Genomic DNA, 25,142 nt, shown 5'->3' with positions numbered 1-25,142 from the left:
TTTTTAATATACTAAAACTATATTATTTGTATATTGAATGTACATTATTTGATAGTATGTAAAATCATGTACTTGCAGTATTCAAATAATGTATTACGTACACAAATAACATACTGTTTTTTAAACAATACAAATAATGTACTTTTAGTATATCAAAAATGTATTTTTTTATGGTCCACATAGCTGTACGGATCATAGTGCATGTAATAATGATTCATTACTCGGTGGATTGGCTTTTTATTTTTTATTTTTTATATTTTTATTAATCTTTGCAAAAAAAAAATAAATTGCAAACTGGTTTGACTTTTCAGCTGAGTGGGGGCAAATTCGTAAAATCAAAATGGGAAGAGCCCCAATATAATAAAAATATAAAATGATAAATCATAGCTCCGGTTCCTCATCTCCAATACTCCACTCTCCAACCCATCGAAACTAATTATCAGAGGTAAGAAGCTTAACAGAGTCCCAAGTTAGGTTTTATAGTCAAATTATGACTCTGATTCGATTCGTCTTTTCCGCTCTCAATTCATTTTATCGTCTTTACTGTCATTCTGGGCTGTTCTCCTAATTTTCATACCATGATGATTAAATTCTTTACTTGCATATGAGAGTAAGCAGTTTCTGCCGATTCAGTTGTGTTGTTTTTGTTTTAAAATTTTTTTAAATTTAATTTTTTTTCTATCGATTAGCAAGGTGAGTGTGTTTATAGAGATTTCACAGAAAGGTTTTGGTAGAGGGTTTAATATGAGGGCCTTTCAATCACGGGTTGGGTTTAACACTTTAACTCCTCTTTCTTTGTATGCATGGTACTTTTCGGTCGGTTCATTCATTTGAAGTTAGGGCCTATGGGGAGGGGTATGATATATTGTGTGATTTATTTTGAGTATTGGTTGGATTTATCTTTTGGCTTCATCACATTGGCTAGCCCTAATTTTCCCTTTGCTCACTTGTGAGTAAAGATTTTGTCTTTTATAAGCTGCCATTATTACATTTTTTCAAGTCCTTGAGTTTTGCCCACAGTGTCAAGTGCTTATGCTGTCTCTTTTTTCTAGTTTCTTACTTGTAATTCTCTTATCTGCTTTAGCTTGGCAATGCTTGCTTCTCAAACTTGGAGTTTATTCCTTTTAAACCAAACAAATGGTTATTGGTTCAGATATATTTTTAGTTATGTTATACAGGATATAAATTTGATTCGGATATCAAATGTAAAAATCTTAGACTTGAAAGTAAAAATTATATTTACTCCTTTTAAACCAAACATATCCAAAAATATTTTAAATATAGGGTCTAAAAGTCACTTGAAGTTACACTTGTGTTAATTTTATAATGCTAGTCTAAAAAAAATAGATTTGAAAATCAGTGTTAGTAAACAAGCTTTTTAAACCGAAAACAGAGAATGAAAGCTGAAAAATTAGAAAACAGAGAACAATTTCCTGAAATAAATGGGCCCTAGGTGTTTTTCATTTTGGTCCAATTTCTAATGGTCTTTGGCCGTAATACATGAATTTTGTGCCATTTTCATTCTTTGAAGTAAAAGCTCACAGCCATGGGGAAAGATTCCAAGCCCAAGGATAGCAAGGGAAAGGGTAAACAGGCAGCCGGTGGAAGTGATGACACTGGTTCAAAGGGTAAAGGAAAAGGTGGAAAGGGAGATGGCCTTGGAACCTGTACATATGTGAAAGGTCTGTTGCCTTTATCTTCTGCAAAAATATCGATTAGATGTTGGTTGTGTTTGATAAAGATTGTTCAATGTGATTCTTATGATTATAGGTTAAATATCCTACTCTCTATTTGCTTGCTAGAGATGATTGATTATACAAAAATGTTTAGCTTATTTTGAGCCAAAAATTCATAATTAAATAATTATGGATTGTTCACGATCTAAATCTGTAAACTATAATCACAGTCCACTGTCATTAACTTTACCTATTGAGACAATTTTGAGTTTAAATAGGAACATCGCATTGTGAAGTTGCTTATAAATGCTCTAAATCCTCTAATTGCTCTTTCCAGCAAGGCATATCCTATGTGAGAAGCAGTCTAAGATTAATGAAGCATACAAGAAGCTACAGGATGGCTGGTTGGACAATGGAGATAAGGTTCCACCGTCTGAGTTTGCCAAGGTACCTGATTGATATTTCTCTTTTGCAGAGTAGTTTTAAATGCAAAAGTTGTTAGTATTTGTGTGCCAACCTTCTATTTAAAATAGTGCTGTAGTGCATGCAGCAAAATTGATGCAAAGCATCTTCATCTGATAGTTTAATTTGGATAGAAAACCTTGTGGAGTACATGGGCAGAAGCTTTCCTTTTCTTTGTTTAAATACAAAGATCATATAACATGATTTGTGCTATCTAAAGGTTCAAAGGAGATTCTCACTTCTAAAGTAGTTTAAACCTATTTTTACCCTATTTTGTATGTTAAATATAATGATAATCACTAAAGTGGGAAATGAACGTAGAAGGAAACTGGAAACCTTGAATGTGAACTCATGTTAGCAGTTAACCTAAAAAATGTTTTAACACCTCCACCTTTTCCTCTCTCGAACGACATTTGCTGACCCTGGGCAATAGAAAAAAATAAAAATTCAATGCAGACATCTCCGCTATAACGCCTCTGGTGAACCTTGCCACTGCTTATATATGGAGTAACAATTAATACCTGTTTCAAATTTCTGAATTCCCTTAGCTGTTTACTGTAGGACATTCCCCCTTTTTTTTTTTTCCTAGAAGCTACCTTGATAACCAGTCAAGCCTTACTGGACCTTTTCTCCTTTGATCCAAAGGATGTTCCTAAAGGTTTTTTTTTTTTTTTCTTTTTTTTCGTCATATCAATGTTACAAGTACTCCATGGTAAGTAAAGGCTGGTCTAGAGCTAAGGCCATTGATAAAGAACAGTAAAACAGAGGTTTCATATTGCTATAGTCATGAGTACAGACAGATACCTTACCGTCTCTGCTGGAGTTAACATTCTCCTTTATTTGCTCTCTGTTATAACTGTCCACATTATATTAGCTTGAATTTTTTGTTATAGGAGTGTAAGTTTTAGATTAAATTGGGATACATACAACCTATCTCACACTTTAAGTGACTTTACATGCTATGTTGTCCAGCTAGCTGCAGAATATTCAGAATGTCCATCAGGGAAGAAAGGCGGAGATCTTGGATGGTTTCCACGTGGCAAAATGGCTGGCCCATTTCAGGAAGTTGCCTTTAACACAACTATTGGAGCTACGAGTGCACCATTCAAATCAACGTAAGAATTCTGGCGTTTTGACTACGAATTGGCGCTCTTTTGGGGTAATGAGGGAAACCCGCAGCCACTACCGAGGGTGTGCACTGGGTAAACCCAGTCTTATAACCCTAGCCGGCAAAGGACCACAAGGAGGAAAACCAGCTTAGGTTATCCATAGCTGACCGACCCAAACCAATAGGACTGAGATTCGAAATCATGACCTTGTGGTTACAAGTTTGTATCCTTAGCCATCTTGGTTGGGGTTACCCTCCTAATTGGTGTTCTTGTTACTAAAAGTTCTGATTGCTGCTTTCTTCAAATTTCAGGCATGGGTACCATGTTATTCTGTGCGAGGGAAGGAAGAACTGATATATATTTGACCTTCAAATCAAGCTGGTTGTGGAAGCCACAAAAATAGAGATACTCATGTATTTGGCCATCTGATACTCAATGCCATAACTGTTTAAGACCATTGCCTGTGACTATGCATACTTTCTTACATATGTTGTCCATAAGATATAATCTGGTAAATCTCTTCCCCTGAAGCGATTTCCCCAGAATGATGCTTGTGGGAAAAAAACCTTTATGGGATTGTTTAGAACACGAGTCTTGTCATATTCAACGCTTTCCCCAATTAAGATGGCCTTAATTTCTGATGTTTTGTGGGTTGCTTGATTTGAATATTTTGCCCTTACAATACCAGTGGCTAGATTCTATGCTATTTAGGGCAACATGAAATATTTATTCAATCACAAGGACTGTTTTCTGGGTACATTCTAAGTAGTAATGAGGACTCAGATGAGATTTGAATCTAGTCTAGTTCCCATATAAAATTTCATAAATATGTATAGAGCATAACTATTCATTAGTCAGATTCCTTTCTCTGGTGGCTCATTATCCAGCTCCGATGTTCAACCCTACAACTCCCCCATACGGGCCACACTTGTCGCTGTGTAAGGCGTCTGGGGGCGAAGTCTCTGTGGCGGTGGCGCATGGTGGAGGCTATGGACTACGCCTGTGGAGAAGGCGGTGCAGACTGCGAAGCCATTAGACCTCACGATAGTTGCTATTTTCCCAACACCATTGTTGGCTTGTTGCCCATGCTTCCTATGCTTTCAACAACTACTGGCGGAGATTCAAGAAAGTTGGCGACACTTGCGGCTTTGAAGGCACTGCTATGCTCATCAACTCCACTCTTCGTCCCCATGGCCGGAGGCGAAGAAGGTTTCTTACTTCATCTTTAGCGAAGATCTTTTTTTTTTTTTTTTTTAAATAATTATTTAAAAAAATTTAAAAATATTTTTAATTTATGGTTACTTGTTAGAAACATGTATATTGGAAGATTTGCATGAAATTGGTTAGTGTAGGGACTCAATTGTAGGTTTTTAGGTTCAGTGACTTAATTGTATTATGGTGTGCAGTTCAATGACATATTTGACCCTTGTTTCATTTAGGATTATGTGTCAACTCGCCTTTATTTGAAAAAATTATTCATTATCAAAAAATTAAATTAAATAAGAGAAATAATTTCATTAATTATATTGTCTCTATTTTCTCCAATGCAAAGATTCTTTACATTCAAATTCATCAATTGATATTCATTACATTGTCCATTATCTTCTTTTTACACTATCTTGTAATTAAATATCAAAGGTATAATACAAAATAATGTTATATATTTATTTTTCAAGTATTTTATTAATACCATGAAAAAATATTTTGAAGCTAATTATATTAATACAAAGTTGCAAACGTTTATTTTAGTGACAATTATAATGAATTTCCTATATAATCTTGGATTCATATACTTTGAGTTACATATTTAAATAAACAAATTCGGCATTCAATTACCTATGTATAAACTTCTCCTATATAATCTTGCATTGATATATTTTGAATATTTATTTAATTATAAACATTGGACATTAACCTATTCGCACAATACGTGCTGTCAAAACGGGTCAACCCATCCCATATGGGCTGACCCGTCTCGAGTTGGTAGGAAAGCGAGCCGGGATGGGCCGACCCGTTTTCCCACGAGTTGGGATTTGACCAACCCAACCCGTGTAGGACGGGCTGACGGGCTAGCCCGTTAATTAATTTTTATTTATTTATTTATGTTTTTAAATGAATATTATTAAAATTGTTTTATTTGTATAAGTTGGGAATTGAACCCCTAACTAATTAGTTAATTAAAAACTAAGACCATTTCCAACTAAGCACATCAAACCTTTTAAACAAACAACATGTATGTTTATATATATATACAGATTATACACACACTACACACACTACACACATATATATAATTATATTTTAATTTTATAAATTAAACTTTATATTAATATTTATATAAAGATACAATTAATTGTATTAATTAATACTAGTAATAAATTTAATATTAATAAATTATATATTAATATTAATATAATGATACAATTAATTGCATTCATTAATACTAATAATAAATTTAATATAAATAAATTAATAAATTATATATTAATATTAATATAAAGATACAATTAAATGTATTAATTAATACTTGTAATAAATTTATATAAATAAATTATATATAATGCTTGAATGATCTAAATAAATATATCCGTATATAAAGATGTTCAATGAAGGTTTTTTACATAATTGGTTTAGTGGTAAGTTATGTGAAAGGTTAAGGGTTCAAATTTTGTTAGCAACAATATTTTAAAATATTAATACAATACCACATTTACACAATATATTTGAGGGTGGGGGTGGGGGGTAGGAACACCAGATTATACGGGACGGGTTGGGATTTCTTCAACCCAACCCGTCCAAAAGCACGGGTAAACGGGCCCAACCCGACGAGTTGGGCCCGTTTTGACAGCTCTAAATTTATGCGTGTAAAATGTGTGTGTGTGTGTGTGTGTCTATATATATATATATATATATATATATATATATATATATATATAATGTAAATTAATTCAAATTATCAATTATTTATTACATGAATTAAAATCTAGGCTAAATTTAAACTGATATTCGAAAATTGGATATTAAATTATTTTACTGCAATGGTCACCATAAAGCGTTCTAGTTTTGAAACATAAACTCTTATTGGGCTAGTACACTTGTTAAGTGTAAGCTTGTCATTGCTTACACCGGGCCTAAAAGTAATACTCATTTTTAAATTTGCCCATTTTTTCATTCATATACGCCCATTTCCTGCCAAACACATTTTTCTGTGTGTAAGCTATACGTATTTCTAAATCTGCCCACAGTTTTTCTTTCATATATGCCAATTTCCTACTAAACACTCACGGTTTTCTTTTTGTAACGTATACTGCTTTCTGAATATGCCCACCGTTTTTCATTCATATATGCCCATTTCCTGCCAAACACATTTTTCTGTGTGTAAGCTATACGTATTTCTGAATCTGCCCACAGTTTTTCTTTCATATATGCCAATTTCCTACTAAACACTCACGGTTTTCTTTTTGTAACGTATACTGCTTTCTGAATATGCCCACCATTTTTCCTTCATATATGCCCATTTCCTGCCAAACACTCACGCTTTTCTTTGTGTGTAAGGTATGCTCGTTTCTGAATTTTCTCACCACTTTTCCTTCATATATGCCCATTTCCTGCTAAACATTCACAATTTTCTTTGTGTGTAAGGTATACTTATTTCTTAATCTGCCTACCGTTTTTCCTTCATATATGCCCATTTCCTGCCAAACACTCATGTTTTTCTTTGGGTGTAAGGTATACTCATTTCATAATATGCCTATAATTTTTCCTTCATATATACCTATTCCCTGCCAAACACTTATGTTTTTCTTTACCTAAGAAAGTAATGGAAGTATGAATCCACCACCATCACCGCCACTACCATTTCCACCTCCAATAGAGAGGGTAGCAGCTCCAATAATGGTGGCAATTGACATAAGAAGAGGGAGATTCGTCAATTTTCTAGCGTGGCTCACCTAAATTCAAGATCTCTCTTACCTATGGTTTTTTACTCTCTTTCTATTATTGAGAATTTTTGTTTCTTAGTAATTTATGCATACACTAATTATATTTCTTGTGAATTTTCATTCTCTATAATTTTGCTTATCTTTGTTGTTTTAGTAATGTTTTGTTTTTTTATTCTTGTTGATTTTAGGGTTTCAAGCTATGTCCATATAAGGAAATAGGCATAAACGGTATGAGTTTTCATTTTAGCATAATTTTCTTTTTATGTTTTGATGATTTAAAGATATGATCACATACATAAAAATATAGATATACTTATTTTTCTTATTCTTGTTTTTTAGCAATATTTTCATTCCAATTCCTATTGATTTTATGACTTACAAGCTATGTTCATATCCGGAGATTATCATTATACAATACAAGTTTTCATTTATTGTTTACTTTGATGCATGCTTTCATGAGTTCAAGTGATGATTATATATATACACACACACACACACACACACACACACACACACATCTCGCTCCTTTCATATGTTCTCTAAGTTAGTAGAATTATCAATTTTTCCTTTTTTATTTTCTGCATATGTTGTTGTTTGAGTGACATTTATTTGATTGAAAAAGTGTACTTTAAGTCTAATTATTCTCCTATTACATATGTAGTCCATATTTTTCAATTATTGTAAATTTTAAGTATTTAAATTAATTGTTGACCTATTTATAATTTTAGTGTCTATTTTCATTTGTTGTAAATTCAATTATTCATTTAGAGTAATGAGTATTGTTAAAAGGCAGGGATTAGATTTACAACAAATCAACAATTAGAGCATTGTTGAAAGATAAAGACTAGATTTACAATCATGATGATGAAGAGATGGAAATGACAAGCAATGCAATTTCCATATCTTCCATCATCATTGATGTAAATCTAGTTCTGTCTTTCAACAATACTTTAATTGTTCTAATTTTAGTCATTACATTTCAACAATACTCATTACTTTTAATAAAGTACTAGATTTATAACTATGTTAACAATTCAAATATTGTTCACAACAATTGAAAGACAAGGACTACATTTGTAACTTTGAAACAATTACCAAACTAAAAATACAAATTTTTCTTATCTAATCTTGATTCATTGCATAGTTTAGAAGCTATGCTCATAACAAAGTATACAAATAATATGACCAAATAAATGAAATTTTGGAGGGTAAATATTGATTAGATATTTTTATATGAATGTTGTAATTGTATATCTTTTTTGTTCATAACTTAGATGGATTGCAAGTTGTCTTTTTAATTTTTTTAAAGCACAAGTTTGAATGGGGAAAGTATGTTAATGCGAATATAAAGATTGAACATCTTTTATTTTTATGAATAAAATGAAAAAAAGTATGCTGCCATTTCTTTTCTTGTTTAATTGAAAGAGAGTGTCATCAATTTCTCACTTTTTGAATTGCCATTATTGATGTATTGCTTTCCTTGTAATATTTTCTCTTATATAACATATTTTTGGATGCATGTTGATAGTATTCCTTCACTTATTTTATAACTTCAGTAAGGAAAATTATTAGCATTATATTTAAAAAATTTTATTTAAGGAACTTGAGTAGTCACCTGATTTAATATTTGTTAACACATAACTATGTAGAGCTTTTCACAATCATTATAAGTGTGTTTAAGTTGTAACTTATATATGTACAGTGTGATATTTGAGCTCCCAATGGCTTATGAGCAATGACATGTGGTAATTTGTACCAACAATAGTGAGATTATATGGAACTAGGACAAAGAATGGATGACCATGATTTCTCTAGAAGTGAATCAATTTATGAATACACAAATTTTTCAAGAAAGTGAAGTCATTGTGAGCTAGACTTTTATTATTCTTTTCACATGCTAATAATTATTTATTTTGGTGTTTCATGTGCTTATCAATGGATAAATTGTTCATGCATGTTCTATGAATATTTATTTTGGGGATGTAATCAGGGAATACATTACATTGTTATGAAATAATTAGTGTTTGTCATGTGTCTTATTGTATCTTTGCGAGTTGCATAAAAACGCTTTGTGCCAAATTATATTTCTCAAAGGAGCACATCATTTGTTGGACCATCAAGTTTTTCTAAATTGCAACATCTTGGAGGGAATTCAACATTTGTTAAACATTTGAATTTTGCTAAAGTGCAACATTCTTTTCCAATAGCCTAGTGGCATTGGCTCTATAAATTTTTATCCCCAAACTAGTCTTTGCCTTTCAATTGGTGTGAATAGTCTTTGAATTGTTATCATATTGTTATTTGTTGAAAGACAAAGACTTGACTTACATCAATGATGGTGGAAGAGATGGAAATTAACTAGTCTTTGCTTTTTGATTGAATATAGCTGGCCCTATTACATTGAGTGACTTCCCATATAGGGAGAGTCACTATATGACATCTGAGCATAATGTACTTGTTATTTCCATCTCTTTACCATTGTTGTTGTAAATCTAGTCTTTGTCTTTCAACAATGTTGTAATTCTTGATTTGATGTAAATTTAATCCATATCTTTTAAAAAATGATTGCAACTCTAAATTTAGGACAATATTTATAACTATTTTAACAATTGAAAGGCAAAGACTGCATTTGTAACATGGAAACAATTGCCGAACTAAAAAATACAATTTTTTCCTTATTTAATTATGATTCATTTCATGGACCATATGTCGTTAAATTTGAAAGTTGAAGGACCGCAAGTGGTTTAATTGAAAGTTTTGGACTAAACGTGGTAGCGTCACTATACCCGAAGGACCCCAGCCGGTATTAACTCTTTGTTTAAAAAAAGTACAAGTTTGAATGGTGAAGATTCAATTGTTTGTTAATTCGAATATGAAGATCGAACACTTTCTATTTTTATTACAGTAATAAACTGTACAAGTATATGGCAATTTCTCTTCTTGATTAATTGAAAGAAAGTGACATTAATGTAAAACTTTTACCGTTATTGATGCATCGCTAATCTTGTGCTACTTCCTCTTATATAAAATATCTTTAAATGCATGTTGATGGTATCCTTCAATTATTTTATAATAACTTCACTAACACAAATTAGTAGCGGTCTTTTTAATTGTTTTTCATAAAGGAACTTTTGTAGTCACATGATTTATTACTTTTGAAAGGATGATTTAATACTTATTAACACATAACTATGTAGAACTTTTCACAATCTTTATAAATATGTTTAAGTTGTAACTTATATATGTGAATGTGATATTTTGGCTCTCAATAGCTTATTACTAAAATCTTGTGGTAATTTATACCAACAATAGTGACATGCTATGATACAAAGTGACAAAGAATGGATGACCATGATTTCTCTAAAAGTGAAACAATCTATGAATACATAATCTTTTGAGGAAGTGAAGTCATGGTGATCTTGACATTTCTCATTCTTTACTTACTAATAAATATTTATTTTGGTGTTTGATATGACTATCAATGAATAAGTTGTTTAATGTTTTGCATAAGTTGTTCTTACAAGTGTCTATGAATGTTTATTTTGAGGATGTAATCTAGGAATACATTATTTTGTTATGAATAATATGTGTCTTCCATATGTCTTATTCTCTTTCATAAATTGATTTTTGCTTTTCCGAGAACGGTTGATTTTATCTTTACCACCTGCTCAGATTGACTTTGTGCCAAATTATATTTTTCAAAGTTGCACATCTATATCACTGCCAATGCAATATCCTGGTTGATATGCAACATTTGTTGGACCATCAATTTATTATGAATTGCAACGTCTTGGAGGGAACACAATGTTTTCTAAACAATCTAATTTTGCCAAATTGCAACATTCCTTCACAACAGCTTAGTGGTTCTCATTCTATAAAATTTTATCCTCAAACTATACATTCTAGTTACTTATTATTCATTGTGATAAGTAAAAGAGTTGTCGTTTGAGGATAAAAATTTATAGAACCAATACTACTAGGTTTTCGGGAATGTGTTGTAGTTTAGGAAAATTCCCTTATTTAGCAAATGTTGCAATTCAAAATAACTTGGTTATCCAACATATGTTTCATATCGACCAGGATATTGCATTGGCAATTGTATAGATGTGCTACTTTGAGAAATATAACTTAACACAAAGGCAATTTGAGCAGGTAGAAAGACAAATCATTCCACTCTTACTTAGGAAAGTAAAAAGGAGGATACAAAAGACAATAAGACATATGGCAGGCATGCATTATTATTTCATAACAAAATAATGTATTCCTTAGTTACACGGGATATGTGTTGCTAGAGGAACACCTCCAATCTCGTATTTATTATTTGTTGATGATTGTTTCCTTCTTCTTCTTTTTTTTTTTCGTGCAAATCCTAATGAGAGTGCAATGATGAATTGGATCTTGGATAACTATTTGAAAGCCTCAGGTCAACAAATAAATTATGACAAGTCTATGATCTGTTTCAATTCAAATGTACACCAGCAAGTCCGAAATGAGGTAGCCATGGTGCTAGGTGTTCGTGAGGGGGATACTTCAGACAAATATTTGGGTCTCCCATCATTGATTGGCAGGCGTAAGAAGGAAATCCTAGGCTTCTGGAAAGGGAAAATTCTGAACAAGGTCTGAAGCTGGAACTCAAAATTCTTGTCCCGCGCCGGTAGGGAGGTTCTCTTAAAAAATGTAATTCAAGCTTCATCCTTATGTACAACCCTCGGATTGGCTTCAAAAGTCGGGAGATCATCTATAATGGGGTAGTTAACCCGTAATGAGTTTGTCTTCATGAGCTCCTCCATCATAGAGAGCATTTTCGTTTCAATCTCTTCTAATGGAAGACCTTCCTCCCGGAGGGTAACAAGATATTCCTTCAGTTCGCTCTTGATTTCGGCTTTTAAATTAGCCGTGCCCTCCTTGGCCATCTTTGTGAATGTTTATATCCTTTCTTTTAAGATCTTAATCTCGCCCTTGGCTGGTGGGAGGTAATCACAAGGATTGGAATGGGTAAAATACAGAATGGGGGGGTGGTGTTTCATAAAGGTGTGAAGCATTGCCTTCTTCATGAATTTGTAATGGAGGTGGGTAGTAGGTGTTTGGGTGGGTATTGGGGAATGGGCTAGATTGTTCGAGATGATGAAGGCTGTTTCATTGCAGTAAAATCTAGGACTTGTGTGGGGTCTTTCAATGTCAAAGAGGCGAAAGCGGTGAGCATCCGAGAAGCTCTTAGCTGGCTGAAGGAATTGGATTTTGGTGATGTGGATGTTGAAACTGATTCCAGCTTGTGTTTTATGCGTTATCATCTGAATCTTTTAATTCTTCTTTTGGTTTTATTATTGATGATGTAAAAGAAACTGCATCCCAGATTCATGATTTATTTTTTTGTTTTGCTAGGCGATCTGCGAATCATGCTGCCCATGCTCTAGCCCGGGAAGTCGTTTCCGAGTCAGGTTGCGTGGAGTGGTTGTAATCTCTTCCTTTGTTTCTTGTGAACATTCTGGTTTCTGATTTAATTCCAGGTTATTTTGTGTTCTTGTAGCTTCTTTTTCATTTTTTAGTTCCATTTTTTTTTTGCTTTCCTATGACTTCCACAGTTCCACCACCCAGTTTTACCGTAGATAATCTTAATAAAAAGGGCATTTTCTCTTTTTTCATTTTCCAGGTTTGCTAGTACAATAAAAAATGATTTTTCTTCTTTTTTTTTTTCTAATTTGATTTATGTGTTCTTGTAATCTTGTGGCTTCTCTTTTTGTTTTTTTTAAAAGTTCCATTTTAAGTTCTCTTTTATTTTTTTTAGTTCTGTTTTTGGTTCTATTTCATTTTTTAGTTCAATTTATTCAATTTTTTTTATTGGTTGTGTATATGATGAATGGTGATATTACTTCTCAAGGAATTGAAGGTTTCAATTCTGATACACCAACTCAACGTGTGGAACCTGATAATTCTTCACCAGCTGAATTTTCAACTGACCCTCCTGTTCAACATGTTGACCTTGAAGATGAAGCAAAAGTTGGTGAAAAACGATTAAGATCAGTTGTTTGGCAACACTTTAAAAAAATCAATGTTGAGGGAGTTGATAAAGCAGAATGCAACTACTGCAAGAAACTTCTTGGAGCCCAAAGAAGAAATGGAACAAAGCATCTTCATGAACATCATAAGGTGTGCAAGATGAGGCCCTTCAAAAATATGAGGCAGCAAACATTATTGCAACAACAATGGAAAGCTGATGGAAAAATGTGTAGAAGTAATTACACATTTGATCAAGAAACTTCCAGGAAGGAGTTGGCAAGTATGACAATAATCATGCATGAATACCCACTTTCAATGGTTGATCATTATGGTTTCAAAAGATTTGCATCTGTTGTTCAACCAATATTCAAGATTCCTTCCAGGAATACAATTAGAAGTGATATAATGAAGATTTATGGTATAGAAAGGGCCAACATCATGGACATTTTGAAGAAAAACTCAAGTAGGGTAACATTAACTATAGATATGTGGACGACATCTAATCAAAAGAAAGGCTACATGGCTATCACTGCGTACTTTATTGACAACAATTGGAGTTTGCAAAGTTTGCTTATGAGACATGTTACTTAAACTAATCTTATAATTTATTTCTTATATTATTTTTTGTGCAATTTCTTACATTATTTGGTGTGCATTTTTTTAATTGATAGGTTTATTTATGTGCCTTGTCCACATACATCGGTAGTTCTTTCGAAAGAATTGTTGAAATGTATATTTGATTGGAATATTGAAAGAAAATTGTCAACTTTGATTGTTGACAATTGTTCAACAAATGATGGTACGATTGAACTCCTTGTATCCAAGCTAAATCCTAGCCATCTTTTATTATGTGGGAAGTTAGTTCACATGCGTTGTTGTGCACACATTTTAAATTTGATTGTTCAAGATGAGCTAAAGATTATGGGTCCGGGATTAGAAAATATAAGAGATAGTGTTGCCTTTTGGTTAGCCACACCAAAAAGACAACAAACTTTTAAAGAAAATGCAACACATTTGGGAATTGAATATTCAAAGCAATTAGTGCTTGATTGCAAGACCCGATGGAATTCTACATTTCTAATGCTTAGTGTTGCTTTGGAATACAAAGATGTTTTTTATCGTTTGGAACAAAGGGAACCTCTTTTTGCTTGTGCACCACTAAAAGAAGATTGGGAGTTAGATGAAGAAATGTGTAAGAAATTGAAGTTGTTTTACAAAGCTTCAAATGCATTTTCAGGGAAGAATTACCCAACAACTAATGTGTTTTTTCCCTTAATGTGTGAGATCAAATTCTCTTTGAGAAGTTGGGTGAAATCTTCTGATTTGGATGTGGCAAAAATGGCTAAAAATATGATAGCAAAGTTTGAAAAATATTGGGAATCAATGCATGTGATTATGGCAGTAGGTACAATTCTTGATCCAAGATATAAGTTTAAGATAATTGACTATTTCTTTGAGGAATTCTATGGAGAAATAACTGCAGAAGAAATCATAAGGGTAAAAAAACTGTTATGAATTGTTGCATGAGTATGAAAGTTCCTATCATATTGGCAAAATCACCAAACATTCATCTAATGTTACAAATAAGGATGGGAATGAAGGATATTGCTTTCTCTCGGGATTTAAGTCATATTTGAATAATTCTAAAACAAAGGGCTTAAAATCAGACTTGGATCAATATTTGGAGGAAAAAGTCTTGCTATTAGCTAGACTTTGATATTTTAGTTTGGTGGAGAGGTGTTGGACTCCGCTATCCAGTGTTGCAAAAGATTGCTAAGGACATTTTAGTTATTCACATTTCTACTGTTGCTTTCAGAATCAGCTTTTAGCACTAGTGGTAGATTGGTGGGTCTTCATCGTAGTAGACTGCACCCAAATACTTTGGAGGCATTAATGTGTGGTCAAAATTGGTTGTTGAAAGGTATCAAAGGTAATAAATGTACTCAAATGAAATTTAATAGCATAGAATTAATTACTTTCTTTAGTTTACTTGATATAGTTTGTTATTTTGTAGGTAAATTTTCCCAAAAAAAAATGATGAACACAGCACTATTCATGATGATTATAATAATAACAACAACAACTACTACCTACTGATTATATATAAATAATAATAATAATAATAATAATAATAATAATAACTGTGATGAACAGATGATAAATAATAATAACAACAACAATAATAATAATAATAAAAATAATAACTGTGATGAACAGATGATAAATAATAATAACAATAATAATAATAATAATAATAATAATAATAACTGTGATGAACAGATGATAAATAATAATAATAATAATAATAATAACAACAACAACAACAACAACAACATGCACCAACAACTACCCTGCTGATTATATATAACTAATACCAATGATGATGATGCCAATGATGATGATGACGACAACTGTGGTGCAGAGATGGTAATAATAACAACAACAACAACAACAACAACAGGCAGCAGCAACAACAACAACAGGCAACAACTACCCTACTGATTAAATAATAATAATAATAATAATAATAATAATAATAATAATAATAATAATAATAACTAGACTACCATATATATAACTAATACCAATAATAATAATAATAATAATAATAATAATTACAACAACAACAACAATAACAACAACAATAACAACAACAACAGAAATAATAATAACAATAACAATAATAATAATAATAATAATAATAATAATAATAATAATAATAATAATAATAATAATACCTCTAGTAGTCTGTGTATATTTGTTGTCCTTCAGTTGTAATGTCGTGGGACACACTCCCACCATCTGGTGAGTCATATGTTGTAATAGTATCAACGTGTTGCATTATTCTTGACTGTAGTCTCATGAACTCCGTATTTGTGGGTTGCAGTGGCATAATTGTCATATATATATATGCAGTTCCCCAAAGCGCGAAGAGTGGTCAAAAAAATATTGCCAAGAGTCATCACTTACTATAGGAAACGTTATATATGTGAATGTTGTATTATCTGTGGATATGGGCAACCTCCCTATTAAGAGTTTCATTTCGAAAAGCAATGAAAAAAGCTATTGAATTAGCTGAAAATGTAGATACAAAGGGAATTCAAGTACAAATTGCAGGGCGCATTGACGGAAAGGAAATTGCACGTGTCAAATGGATCAGAGAATGGAGGGTTCCCCGACAAACTATTCGAGCTAAAATTGATTATTGTTCTTATCCAGATCGAACTATCTATGGGGTATTAGGCATAAAAATTTGGATATTTCTGGACGAGGCCTAATAAACCTTTATTACTTATCTTTCCCTTCGATACCAGTAATTGAACAAAAGCAGAGAACCTCGGTCATTCTTTTTCTGGTCAATCANGGAATTCAAGTACAAATTGCAGGGCGCATTGACGGAAAGGAAATTGCACGTGTGGAATGGATCAGAGAAGGGAGGGTTCCCCGACAAACTATTCGAGCTAAAATTGATTATTGTTCTTATCCAGTTCGAACTATCTATGGGGTATTAGGCATAAAAATTTGGATATTTCTGGACGAGGCCTAATAAACCTTTATTACTTTTCTTTCCCTTCAATACCAGTAATTGAACAAAAGCAGAGAACCTCGATCATTCTTTCTGGTCAATCAAAGGGAGCAATTCTAATTTCTAATATTGAATTCTATAGGGTTGAATAAAAATTCGATTGACCATTTGATATCATTACTATGCTTAGTGTGTGACTCGTGGGTTGCGGTGGTAATTTAATTGTCACATATATATCCAGTTCCCCAAAGCGTGAAGAGTGGTCAAAACAATATTGCAAAGAGTCATCACTTACTATAGGAAACAGTATATATGTGAAGGGTCACATTTGTGTGAGACCATCTCACGGATCCTTATTCGTGAGATGGGTCGGGTCGAGTCAAAACACCATTCAAATGTCATACTTATATGTGCAAATGTCATACTTATATGCTCAAATATAACACTAATCAAGAATACAATTTTTGTTACTTATAAGAGAAAAAGTAATACATTTTTCATAATAAGTAATGTTGACAAGTGCCCCTTACTTATAAGGGCAAATATAATACTTTTGAGGAAAAACGTAATACTTTTAAATCAAATGTAAAAGTATTGTATTTTCCCTTAAAAGTATTACATTTACGTACCCTTATAAGTAACAAAAATTTTATTCCTAATTAGTATTACATTTGAGCATATAAGTATGACATTTGTGCATATAAATGTTACATTTGCATCTTGATCCGACCCGACCCGGCACGTCTCATTGTGAGACGGTCTCACACAAGTTTTTGCCATATGTGAATGTTGTATTATTCGTGGATACGGGAAACCTCCCTGTTAAGACCAATGACGATTGCCATTCGCCCATTGAACTCCAGATGACATTTACAATGTCTGATAAAGAAAATTGGTGATGTATGCAAATGCTATGTGAGGGAGGTAGGGTATATCGAAGCTCAAATGGAATTTTATTGATCGCAACGCCCCAGTATAGTTGCAAAGCTACATAATCTCCACCACCTATGAACAAAATATATTGTATTATGTTAAAATACGTAAATTTAAAAAAATAAATAAAAATTGCTAAGTTTATATTTATACCTGCCATATGTAATATAAATTTTTAGAGATGAAGATGGTTGAAGAAAGGCAAAGAAGTTGTTTTGAAGCCAATACACTATGAAGAAAGATAGCAGAAAAAAGTACCATAAAATTAATTTGTTTACTATATAGAATCAATCACTGCTACACCATGCACTTGTCAAATCAAATATTGTACTTATTTACTTTCCCCATAAGAAATGTAGAAAGCAGTACGAATTGAAAGAGAGCTGGTCACAGGTGCTTTTGGCGCTTCTTACTGCTGTTGGTCACGGATCGCTAAGGAAGCCGTACGAATTGAAGAGAGCAGGAAAGCACATGTCTACTCCAAACCTCTTGTCTTACTTTTATTTTAAAAAAAAACAAAAAACAAAGAAGCATTGAAGGCCTGCCAGCTGGCCTTTCAAGTCTAACACTACTCCCATTAATTTTTTTTTAACTTTTACATAAATAAAAAATAAAAAAATAACTGTGTGTCCAGGCTTGCCAGCGAGCCTGGAGAAAAAGATCTCTCCGTCTCTAGGCCGGAGATGAAGGTTTGTTTTTTTTTTTTTTTTTTAAGAAAACAAATATTTTTTTTACTTATTTAAATTTAACAAAATAAATGTTTTGGTAATTTTATTTATTTATTTTAAAGTAATTTTTAATTTTATTTGAATTTAAAAATCTTTAATTTGCTTTAATTACTTAATTTTATAATAACAACAACTAGTAGTATCTACGGTACTCCTAATAATAATAAATAATAATAATAATAATAATAATAATAATAATAATAATATTAACAACAACAACAACAACTAGTAGTATCTACGGTACTCCTACTAATCTATACTTCTATACTATATATAAAAACAAAATCTTCACTTTAAGCTTCCCGCCCAAAACAGTTCTATAATATTTAGGATGCGATTATTTCATATTTTCCTATTCGTTGTACAATTCTACGTTACAATTCCTATTGTATCACAATTCTACATTACAATTTCTATCATACTACAATTCTATCGTAATAAAATATAACCTTATATAAATCCCTAATCCTATATTGTGAACTTTGAGAGACGTAGAACGCAGTGCAATTATTCCAGACCTCTCCAATTTCAAATCTGCAAATTCTGTTGATGCGGTCAAGATATTATTTTATTTAATAGGAATAAAATCATGGTCATGTTTGGTCATATTGCTTTATTTTGTATTTATTGTTATGCATTTTTTATGTTGTTAGTATGCTGTTTTTTTTTTTTTTGAGTTTTTTCAGCTTTTTGCTTGGTTTTTTAAATTTCATGATCTTCCTTAGGGAATTTGCATCCATTTACAAACACATGTTCAAATTCAAAGATTTTGAATCGTTAAAGGCTCTCGGAGGAGTGGATAGCAATAAGCTAATTGGTAAATTCTTCTTAAAATTTTGTTCTATACTGGATGTGTTCTATACTGCACAAACTAATATTATTAATTAATTGGTAAAAAAATTAATAAATTTTAATTGGTAATAAAATTTTATTTACCAAATTATGAGAATAATTAAACCATTATAATTGTGAGAATAATGAAAACAAATTCGGCCTAATTTTATAAGAAAAAATAATTTATTAATTATTATTTACACATATAATAATAATTCAAATGCTTATCTATACTACTATTAATAAATATAAAATAATCCTTTGTGAAATTCCCGCCCAAACAATAGTAAAGATAAAATGGAAAAGAAAACTGATTTTACTAATTGATTGAAAATATAAAAAGATTCTAACAAAAAAAGAAATGGAAATTAGGCAAATTGGAAAGGAAAAGGACATTACTAATTGACTGAAAATTATGTTTAAAAAACTTTTAAAAAAGTTAATTACACTTTCCTTTTGAAAATTTTAAATTATTTAAACTTAAAAAAATTAATTAAACATGGGTTGTTAGATTATTTAAAAAAGTTAATTACACAATTTGTAATAAACAACAACAACTATTCCGATAATGGTGCTCATTGCAATTGTCTATTGCTTCCGATGTAGGCTACAAGGGGAAAACAATGATATGATGTAATGTTTGTATATGTTTCATCTTCTCCATCCCCATGTTTGAAGGATACATTTATACTTGAAGGAGAGGGGATACAAATTTGAAGGAAATAAAGAGAGAAGAAGGTAGGTGGAACTACCTTCTCCCTCCCGTAGAAATGGCCTGATTTGTGGATAAATGAGGAGAGAGAAGTCTCCCTCCCACATGACACTAAAGACAAATAGAAATAGAGGGAAGAAGGTATTGACAACACCTTCTTCTCTCTCATCTTGTTAGCTTTTTTTTTTTTTTTTTGATAAAGAAGGTAACCTGATTACATTCTTCTCAAAAACCCTAATAAGAAGAAGGTAATTAGATTAGTACTTTACACGTTTTGATCCGCCTTTTCATTCCTGCACATTTTTGTCTCATTCTTGTTAAATTCACACAAAAATGTCAAGGACCTGGATTTTATCACACTATATCCATTTCGACATGCTCAAAAAATTCGAAGACAACATCATAAAAAATGCATTTGTAATGGAACATGCATACCTTTAAAAGTTCACATTCTCTCTAGTCCATTCAAGATATTTTGAGCAAGCTTTTTGTTAATGGAGACCTTCATAAAATCGATCGGTTTGAAGAGATGCCTAGTGTCCAGTGTTCACCTTCGGTCAAGAAATTGTTTTTCCTAGAGAACACTTCTAGGTGACCAGTTAATAGTCTATAATATTGTTTTTCTAGAGCCACTACAACTTGGGTAACCAGAATGGTTTGGCCTAACAACTCGTGGTAACGGTCGCCACGCCATTCTGATACGCTAATGGCTCGGCCATATTGGTTCGTTGGGTCGCCTCGTCATTCTAGTACGGTAATGGTTCATTGGCTCGGCCATAACGATTCGTTGGCTCGCCTCGCCATTCGGTCAACTCGGATATGTTAACCGCTCACAACCTCTAGGTATTAATTCATCAGTTACGAAATTAATTCCAATTTTGAATTTCCGAATTAATTCCCAGATGGTGATCTGCGATTACAGGGTTACAAAACTGATTTATAATCAGTTTTAATGCCATGGTTAAATGCTATTAAACCATCAACTCTTATATAAAGCTTTTGAGAGCAACAGAAATTTTATAAGACATATCAACTCCTACGATTTTCAGCTCTCAAAATCTCTGCTCTTCTTCCTTTCTTAGCCAATTGTGTTTCATCCCTTGCTCTTGTTCGCTGGGTTCCTTTGTTTGAGTGCTCAAACATTGAACCATAATACGTTTTATCTTGAGAAACCTAGGTTACAACGCCCCTAGCACCTTTGGGGGTAACAAATAAGGTTTTAAGGAAAGAGTGTTTCACTCGACTCGTATTAACCACCTACAAGAAAACCCTTTCGTTCTTGTGCTTGTTATTTTTTGCAAAAATATTATTTTCGTAATAATATTTCGTAACATGTACGATATTTGAGTCTCTTTTGTTATCACTATATCCATCTTTATATGTTTAGATGCTCACTTCTTCCCCTTAAGTGTCACCATCTTCCTGCCATCAAAGTTATTGGAGTTATGACCCTTAGGCTTATACTTCTTCTTGCTTACAAGCGTAGAACTAACGCTTTCTCTCTTTTCACTATCATCTTTTAGCCTCTTTAGATTCTCCTCTGTATTCCTAGCTTGTATCTCATTGTGAACTTGTTTGGCATTTTGAGTGCTATAACCATTTAGACTTAACCTACTCTGTTTTTAACATAAGAATTAAACAAAATTGAAAAGTCCATTGAGCTTGAGGAAGCTCATGTCTTTAAACATACATGAAAAATAGATGCCTTTCTCTAGATTACCACTTTTGAGCACTTCCCAAGTGATTTTGGTCTTCACTTATGCAACCATACTCAAAGGCTAAGTTAAACTCTTCAAACTCCTCTTCAGGCTCGAGTAGTTGAGCTTGATTTTCAGCTTGGGCCACCTAAGTTGGAGTAATAAAAGAAATATATCATTAATGATCATTCACTCGCTAATCAATAGCTGCTTCAAAAGATCTATGCATAAATGATCTACTATTACGTAATTATTTATTTTACAGAGACACATCCAGTACTATTACGTAATTCACGGACAACTACGCAAGGCTACCCTGTTTTGGATTCTGCGATTCGGCGACGTGCAACGACTGCCTAGATGATGCAATTAAGTATGTATTCTTCCGTGATTAAGCGTGGTTCGAACGAATACAATATCATGTTGGTTTATTGGATCGTAAATTCCACAAAGTTACTCGTAAAGAGGATTGGACGGCTACTATTTTTGTACATTGCATACCTGAGATAATCATACATAGTGGGCTTAATCCTATGTATGTCAATTCTAATGTCTTGCATTCATAATTACGTACAGTCTCTAAGGTTTGGTTTGTGGAGCTTTTAAAATAATGCAGTGTTGTAGGAGCTGATGTGCAATGTTTGAATTCCTAAAATGCAACAACGGAATAAGGCGACTGTGATAGCTACTGCTTTCAAAGTTGTGTGTAATCAAAAAGAGATTCAGTGTGTAGTGTTTTGGCTATCATCTACCTTTGAGTGTGCAATACTTTTTATGTTAATTAGCAATGCTATAGACCATAATTTGCAACAAAGTACTGAATAATGTGCAACTATACCTGAGACCTATGGAGTTATAGACCATAATGTGCAACATAGTACTGAATAATGTGCAACTATACCTAAGACCTATGGAGTAGGGCAGCAGAATACAAATTCTAAAACTAGTTGAAAATATAGCGATTATGCCCTTTCAAATATGATTAACGATTAACTGGAGTATTTGTTATGATCCCGTTAGGTGGTAAGAACAAAAAGTTAAATTATTTGTGAAGACTATTTTGATATAGATGTTTGAAAATGCAGGTGAGGACGAATTGAACAGCAACAGTGGCATTGGGTGCCGTTTGGAGATTTCACCATATTCTACAGAGTATTGGACTCCGGAATGTGAAAGCAAACTCAATCCCTTTGAAGGACATAATTTTGGCACAATAGAAGAGGGAATGCATTTCTACAAGCATTACGCAGGGGTGGTGGGTTTTGATGTGAGGTAGATCACAGTGAGGAAAAGTATGGAGGGTGATATACTGAAATTACACTAAAATATTTGGTATGCAGACGCAAAGGGTATAAGAATGTTGACAAACATGTGACAAACCTGGTGGACGATGGAGATAGTATACAACCAATAAAAAAAACATAGGATAACAAATAAGGTAGGGTGTAAAACTTCGGAATGCTTGCTTCTGTAATGGTATTGGTTAGTCTCAATTATTTCAAAACATTGGAACTCATGCTTTTAGAATGGTTGATTACATCTATTATTTAATTTGAATTCTTTTGTAATAGTTGCTTTTGCAGTGGTTATGACAAAGCATATTTAAACAATTTAATGTTAGTCGTCCAAAAATATCTGACACATGAACATGAACACGAACACAATATACTATAACTGTGCAGCGCAGGTTAAGGTTTAGTGCAACACCCCTACATTGGTGTGCAATGGAGTAGAACGGGTTGTGCATTTTGAAAATGAATTTACCAACATTGTTGTGCATTATAGAAAAACCAAATAAGTAATGGTTTATACAAGGAGAAAGGAAATAAACATAGAAAGCTTTGCAACCAGCAACCTATATTTGTGAATGTACAAATTAAGTGACCACCATCCAATATTACTAATTGCATCAGCGTAAGTGTTGTCTTTCCAATGAATCAACATAAACACAATATTCTATAACTGTGTAGCACATGTCAAGATTTAGTGCAAACACCCAATACATTGGTGTGCAATGATGTTGAACGGATTGTGCATTTTGAAAATGAATTTACCTACATTGTTGTGCATTCTAGAAAAACCAAATAAGCAATGGTTTATACAAGATGAAAGAAATAAACACATAAAACTTTGCAACCTGCAACCTCTATTTGTGAATGTACAAATTAAGTGACCACCAACCAATATTACTAATTGTACCAGCATAAGTGTTGCCCTTCCAATACAAAAAAAAAAAACACAACAATAGAACTACGTTCGCCCAAAAAATAAACGGTTCCCTATACAAGTAAAAAACCATCAACTACCTTAAAATTCATAAAACACAAAAAAAAAAAAAAAGGACTACCATTTAATGTACATTAACTTTCACCACCAAACAACTTGCAATCATACTCCAACGCACATTGAATTATAGAATGCTTGCGAGTGTTGATGTTGGACACCAAGATATCGTGTATGAACTTCATACGCAAATCATTAAGCATGTCCTATCACCTTTAACTATACCACACTCTTAGTTTGAAACACCCTGGCCCAAATACGATTCCATGTGGCGCATAGTATAAATGACACTATCCTCTAAGATTGTTGCGTCTGTCCAAGACATTTACATGCACTTCAATTTCAGGCGTCGCACGGCATCTGCTCGCTCAAGGAGCTTAAGAGCCACAAAAAATTAGGCAAGGAAGGCTCGATGCAATGTCCACAAAGAATACACTGGTTAGACATCTGAACCCACTTTAAAGAGTAGGAATTCGGGTTAGAGAAACACATGTGCCAGATGTTAATGCACGATTAAATACACTGTAATGCATCGCTAAATCATTACTCACGCACAACAATGCACAACACCCATCATGAACTCTAAAACACACCAAAAAAAAAGGAAAAAGAAAAAAAGAAAAAAAAAAGAAAAAAAGAAGCACCGGAAGCACGGTGGTAAAATATGAATCAATATTACAAGATATTTGTGTCCTAACCAAGTCAGTGGGACTGTTTACCATATTTGGACTTGTTAGTAGTGCGAGTAGGATAATTTTCTATGATATCCATCTTAATCTTCTTCAAGTCAACACTTATGATGTAATAGTGTCCATGATCAGTGGGAAAGGAACTACATCAGCAAAATTAAGTCATAAATGGCAAATAAAAAACCATATAAAGCAACACTAAAATGGCAACAACAGCAAAGGTTACCATGATAATCGTTTCCCAAGACTTGTGTGGAGTTATATGATAGTCTTTACGCAGGCGATCACCAAACCACCAACACCTTTCTTCCTTGCTATTAGATGTCCCCACCACTGTCTGCGTCTATGTTGAAATGCACAAAATAGTCCCCACCACTGTCTGCGTCTATGTTGAAATGCACAAAATAGTATGCAAAGTGAATATAAGTAGTAACCACAGTAGAGATGGCTATAAAAATGTGTATCGTGGTCCACGTGGAAACAAAGAACCATATAGGGTCCTCTGGTTTTCTTTCTTTTTCTCTGTCATACAAAACGCTAAACCAAGCGTCAACA

General features: G+C 32.8%; 2 protein-coding genes and 1 long non-coding RNA gene across 4 annotated transcripts; 2 read left to right on the top strand and 1 right to left on the bottom strand.

Annotated features, from left to right (window-relative positions):
- Positions 1–383: 383 nt before the first annotated feature.
- On the top strand, positions 384–3,890 carry LOC115997486 (peptidyl-prolyl cis-trans isomerase NIMA-interacting 4). 2 transcript variants are annotated; one of them, XM_031237045.1, is made up of 5 exons: positions 384–445; positions 1,532–1,682; positions 2,014–2,123; positions 3,111–3,253; positions 3,559–3,890. In XM_031237045.1, the coding sequence occupies exons 2-5, from the start codon at positions 1,547–1,549 to the stop codon at positions 3,599–3,601; spliced, it is 432 nt and encodes a 143-aa protein (XP_031092905.1). In that variant the 5' UTR covers positions 384–445; positions 1,532–1,546; the 3' UTR covers positions 3,602–3,890. The 2 variants fall into 2 exon arrangements, with proteins under 2 accessions (XP_031092905.1, XP_031092907.1); XM_031237047.1 differs by having other exon boundaries at positions 425–445; positions 1,538–1,682.
- Positions 3,891–11,499: 7,609 nt separating this feature from the next.
- Positions 11,500–12,851, bottom strand: LOC115996831. The gene is made up of 2 exons (XR_004093670.1): positions 12,790–12,851; positions 11,500–12,755 (listed from the first exon to the last, which is right to left on the bottom strand). It is a non-coding gene; the product is annotated as an uncharacterized LOC115996831 (long non-coding RNA).
- A 190-nt stretch (positions 12,852–13,041) lies between these two features.
- Positions 13,042–13,776, top strand: LOC115995914 (zinc finger BED domain-containing protein RICESLEEPER 3-like). Its single transcript, XM_031235062.1, has one exon. The coding sequence runs from the start codon at positions 13,042–13,044 to the stop codon at positions 13,774–13,776; it is 735 nt and encodes a 244-aa protein (XP_031090922.1).
- The last annotated feature ends 11,366 nt before the right edge of the window (positions 13,777–25,142 follow it).

This window comes from Ipomoea triloba, chromosome 11, assembly GCF_003576645.1.
Source record: "Ipomoea triloba cultivar NCNSP0323 chromosome 11, ASM357664v1".
In the NCBI taxonomy this organism is placed as follows: domain Eukaryota; kingdom Viridiplantae; phylum Streptophyta; class Magnoliopsida; order Solanales; family Convolvulaceae; genus Ipomoea; species Ipomoea triloba.
The sequence above is the reverse complement of the archived record's forward strand: the minus strand, read 5'-3'. Positions and strand labels throughout refer to the sequence as shown.

Bases quoted from the DNA above. Each gene is read 5' to 3' on its own strand.
- LOC115995914 (XM_031235062.1), top strand. From the start codon at position 13,042: ATGAATGGTGATATTACTTCTCAAGGAATTGAAGGTTTCAATTCTGAT.
- LOC115997486 (XM_031237045.1), top strand. From the start codon at position 1,547: ATGGGGAAAGATTCCAAGCCCAAGGATAGCAAGGGAAAGGGTAAACAG. The intron at 2,124-3,110 runs GTACCTGATTGA...TATGTTGTCCAG, and splicing joins CACCGTCTGAGTTTGCCAAG to CTAGCTGCAGAATATTCAGA. The intron at 3,254-3,558 runs GTAAGAATTCTG...TTCAAATTTCAG, and splicing joins AGTGCACCATTCAAATCAAC to GCATGGGTACCATGTTATTC.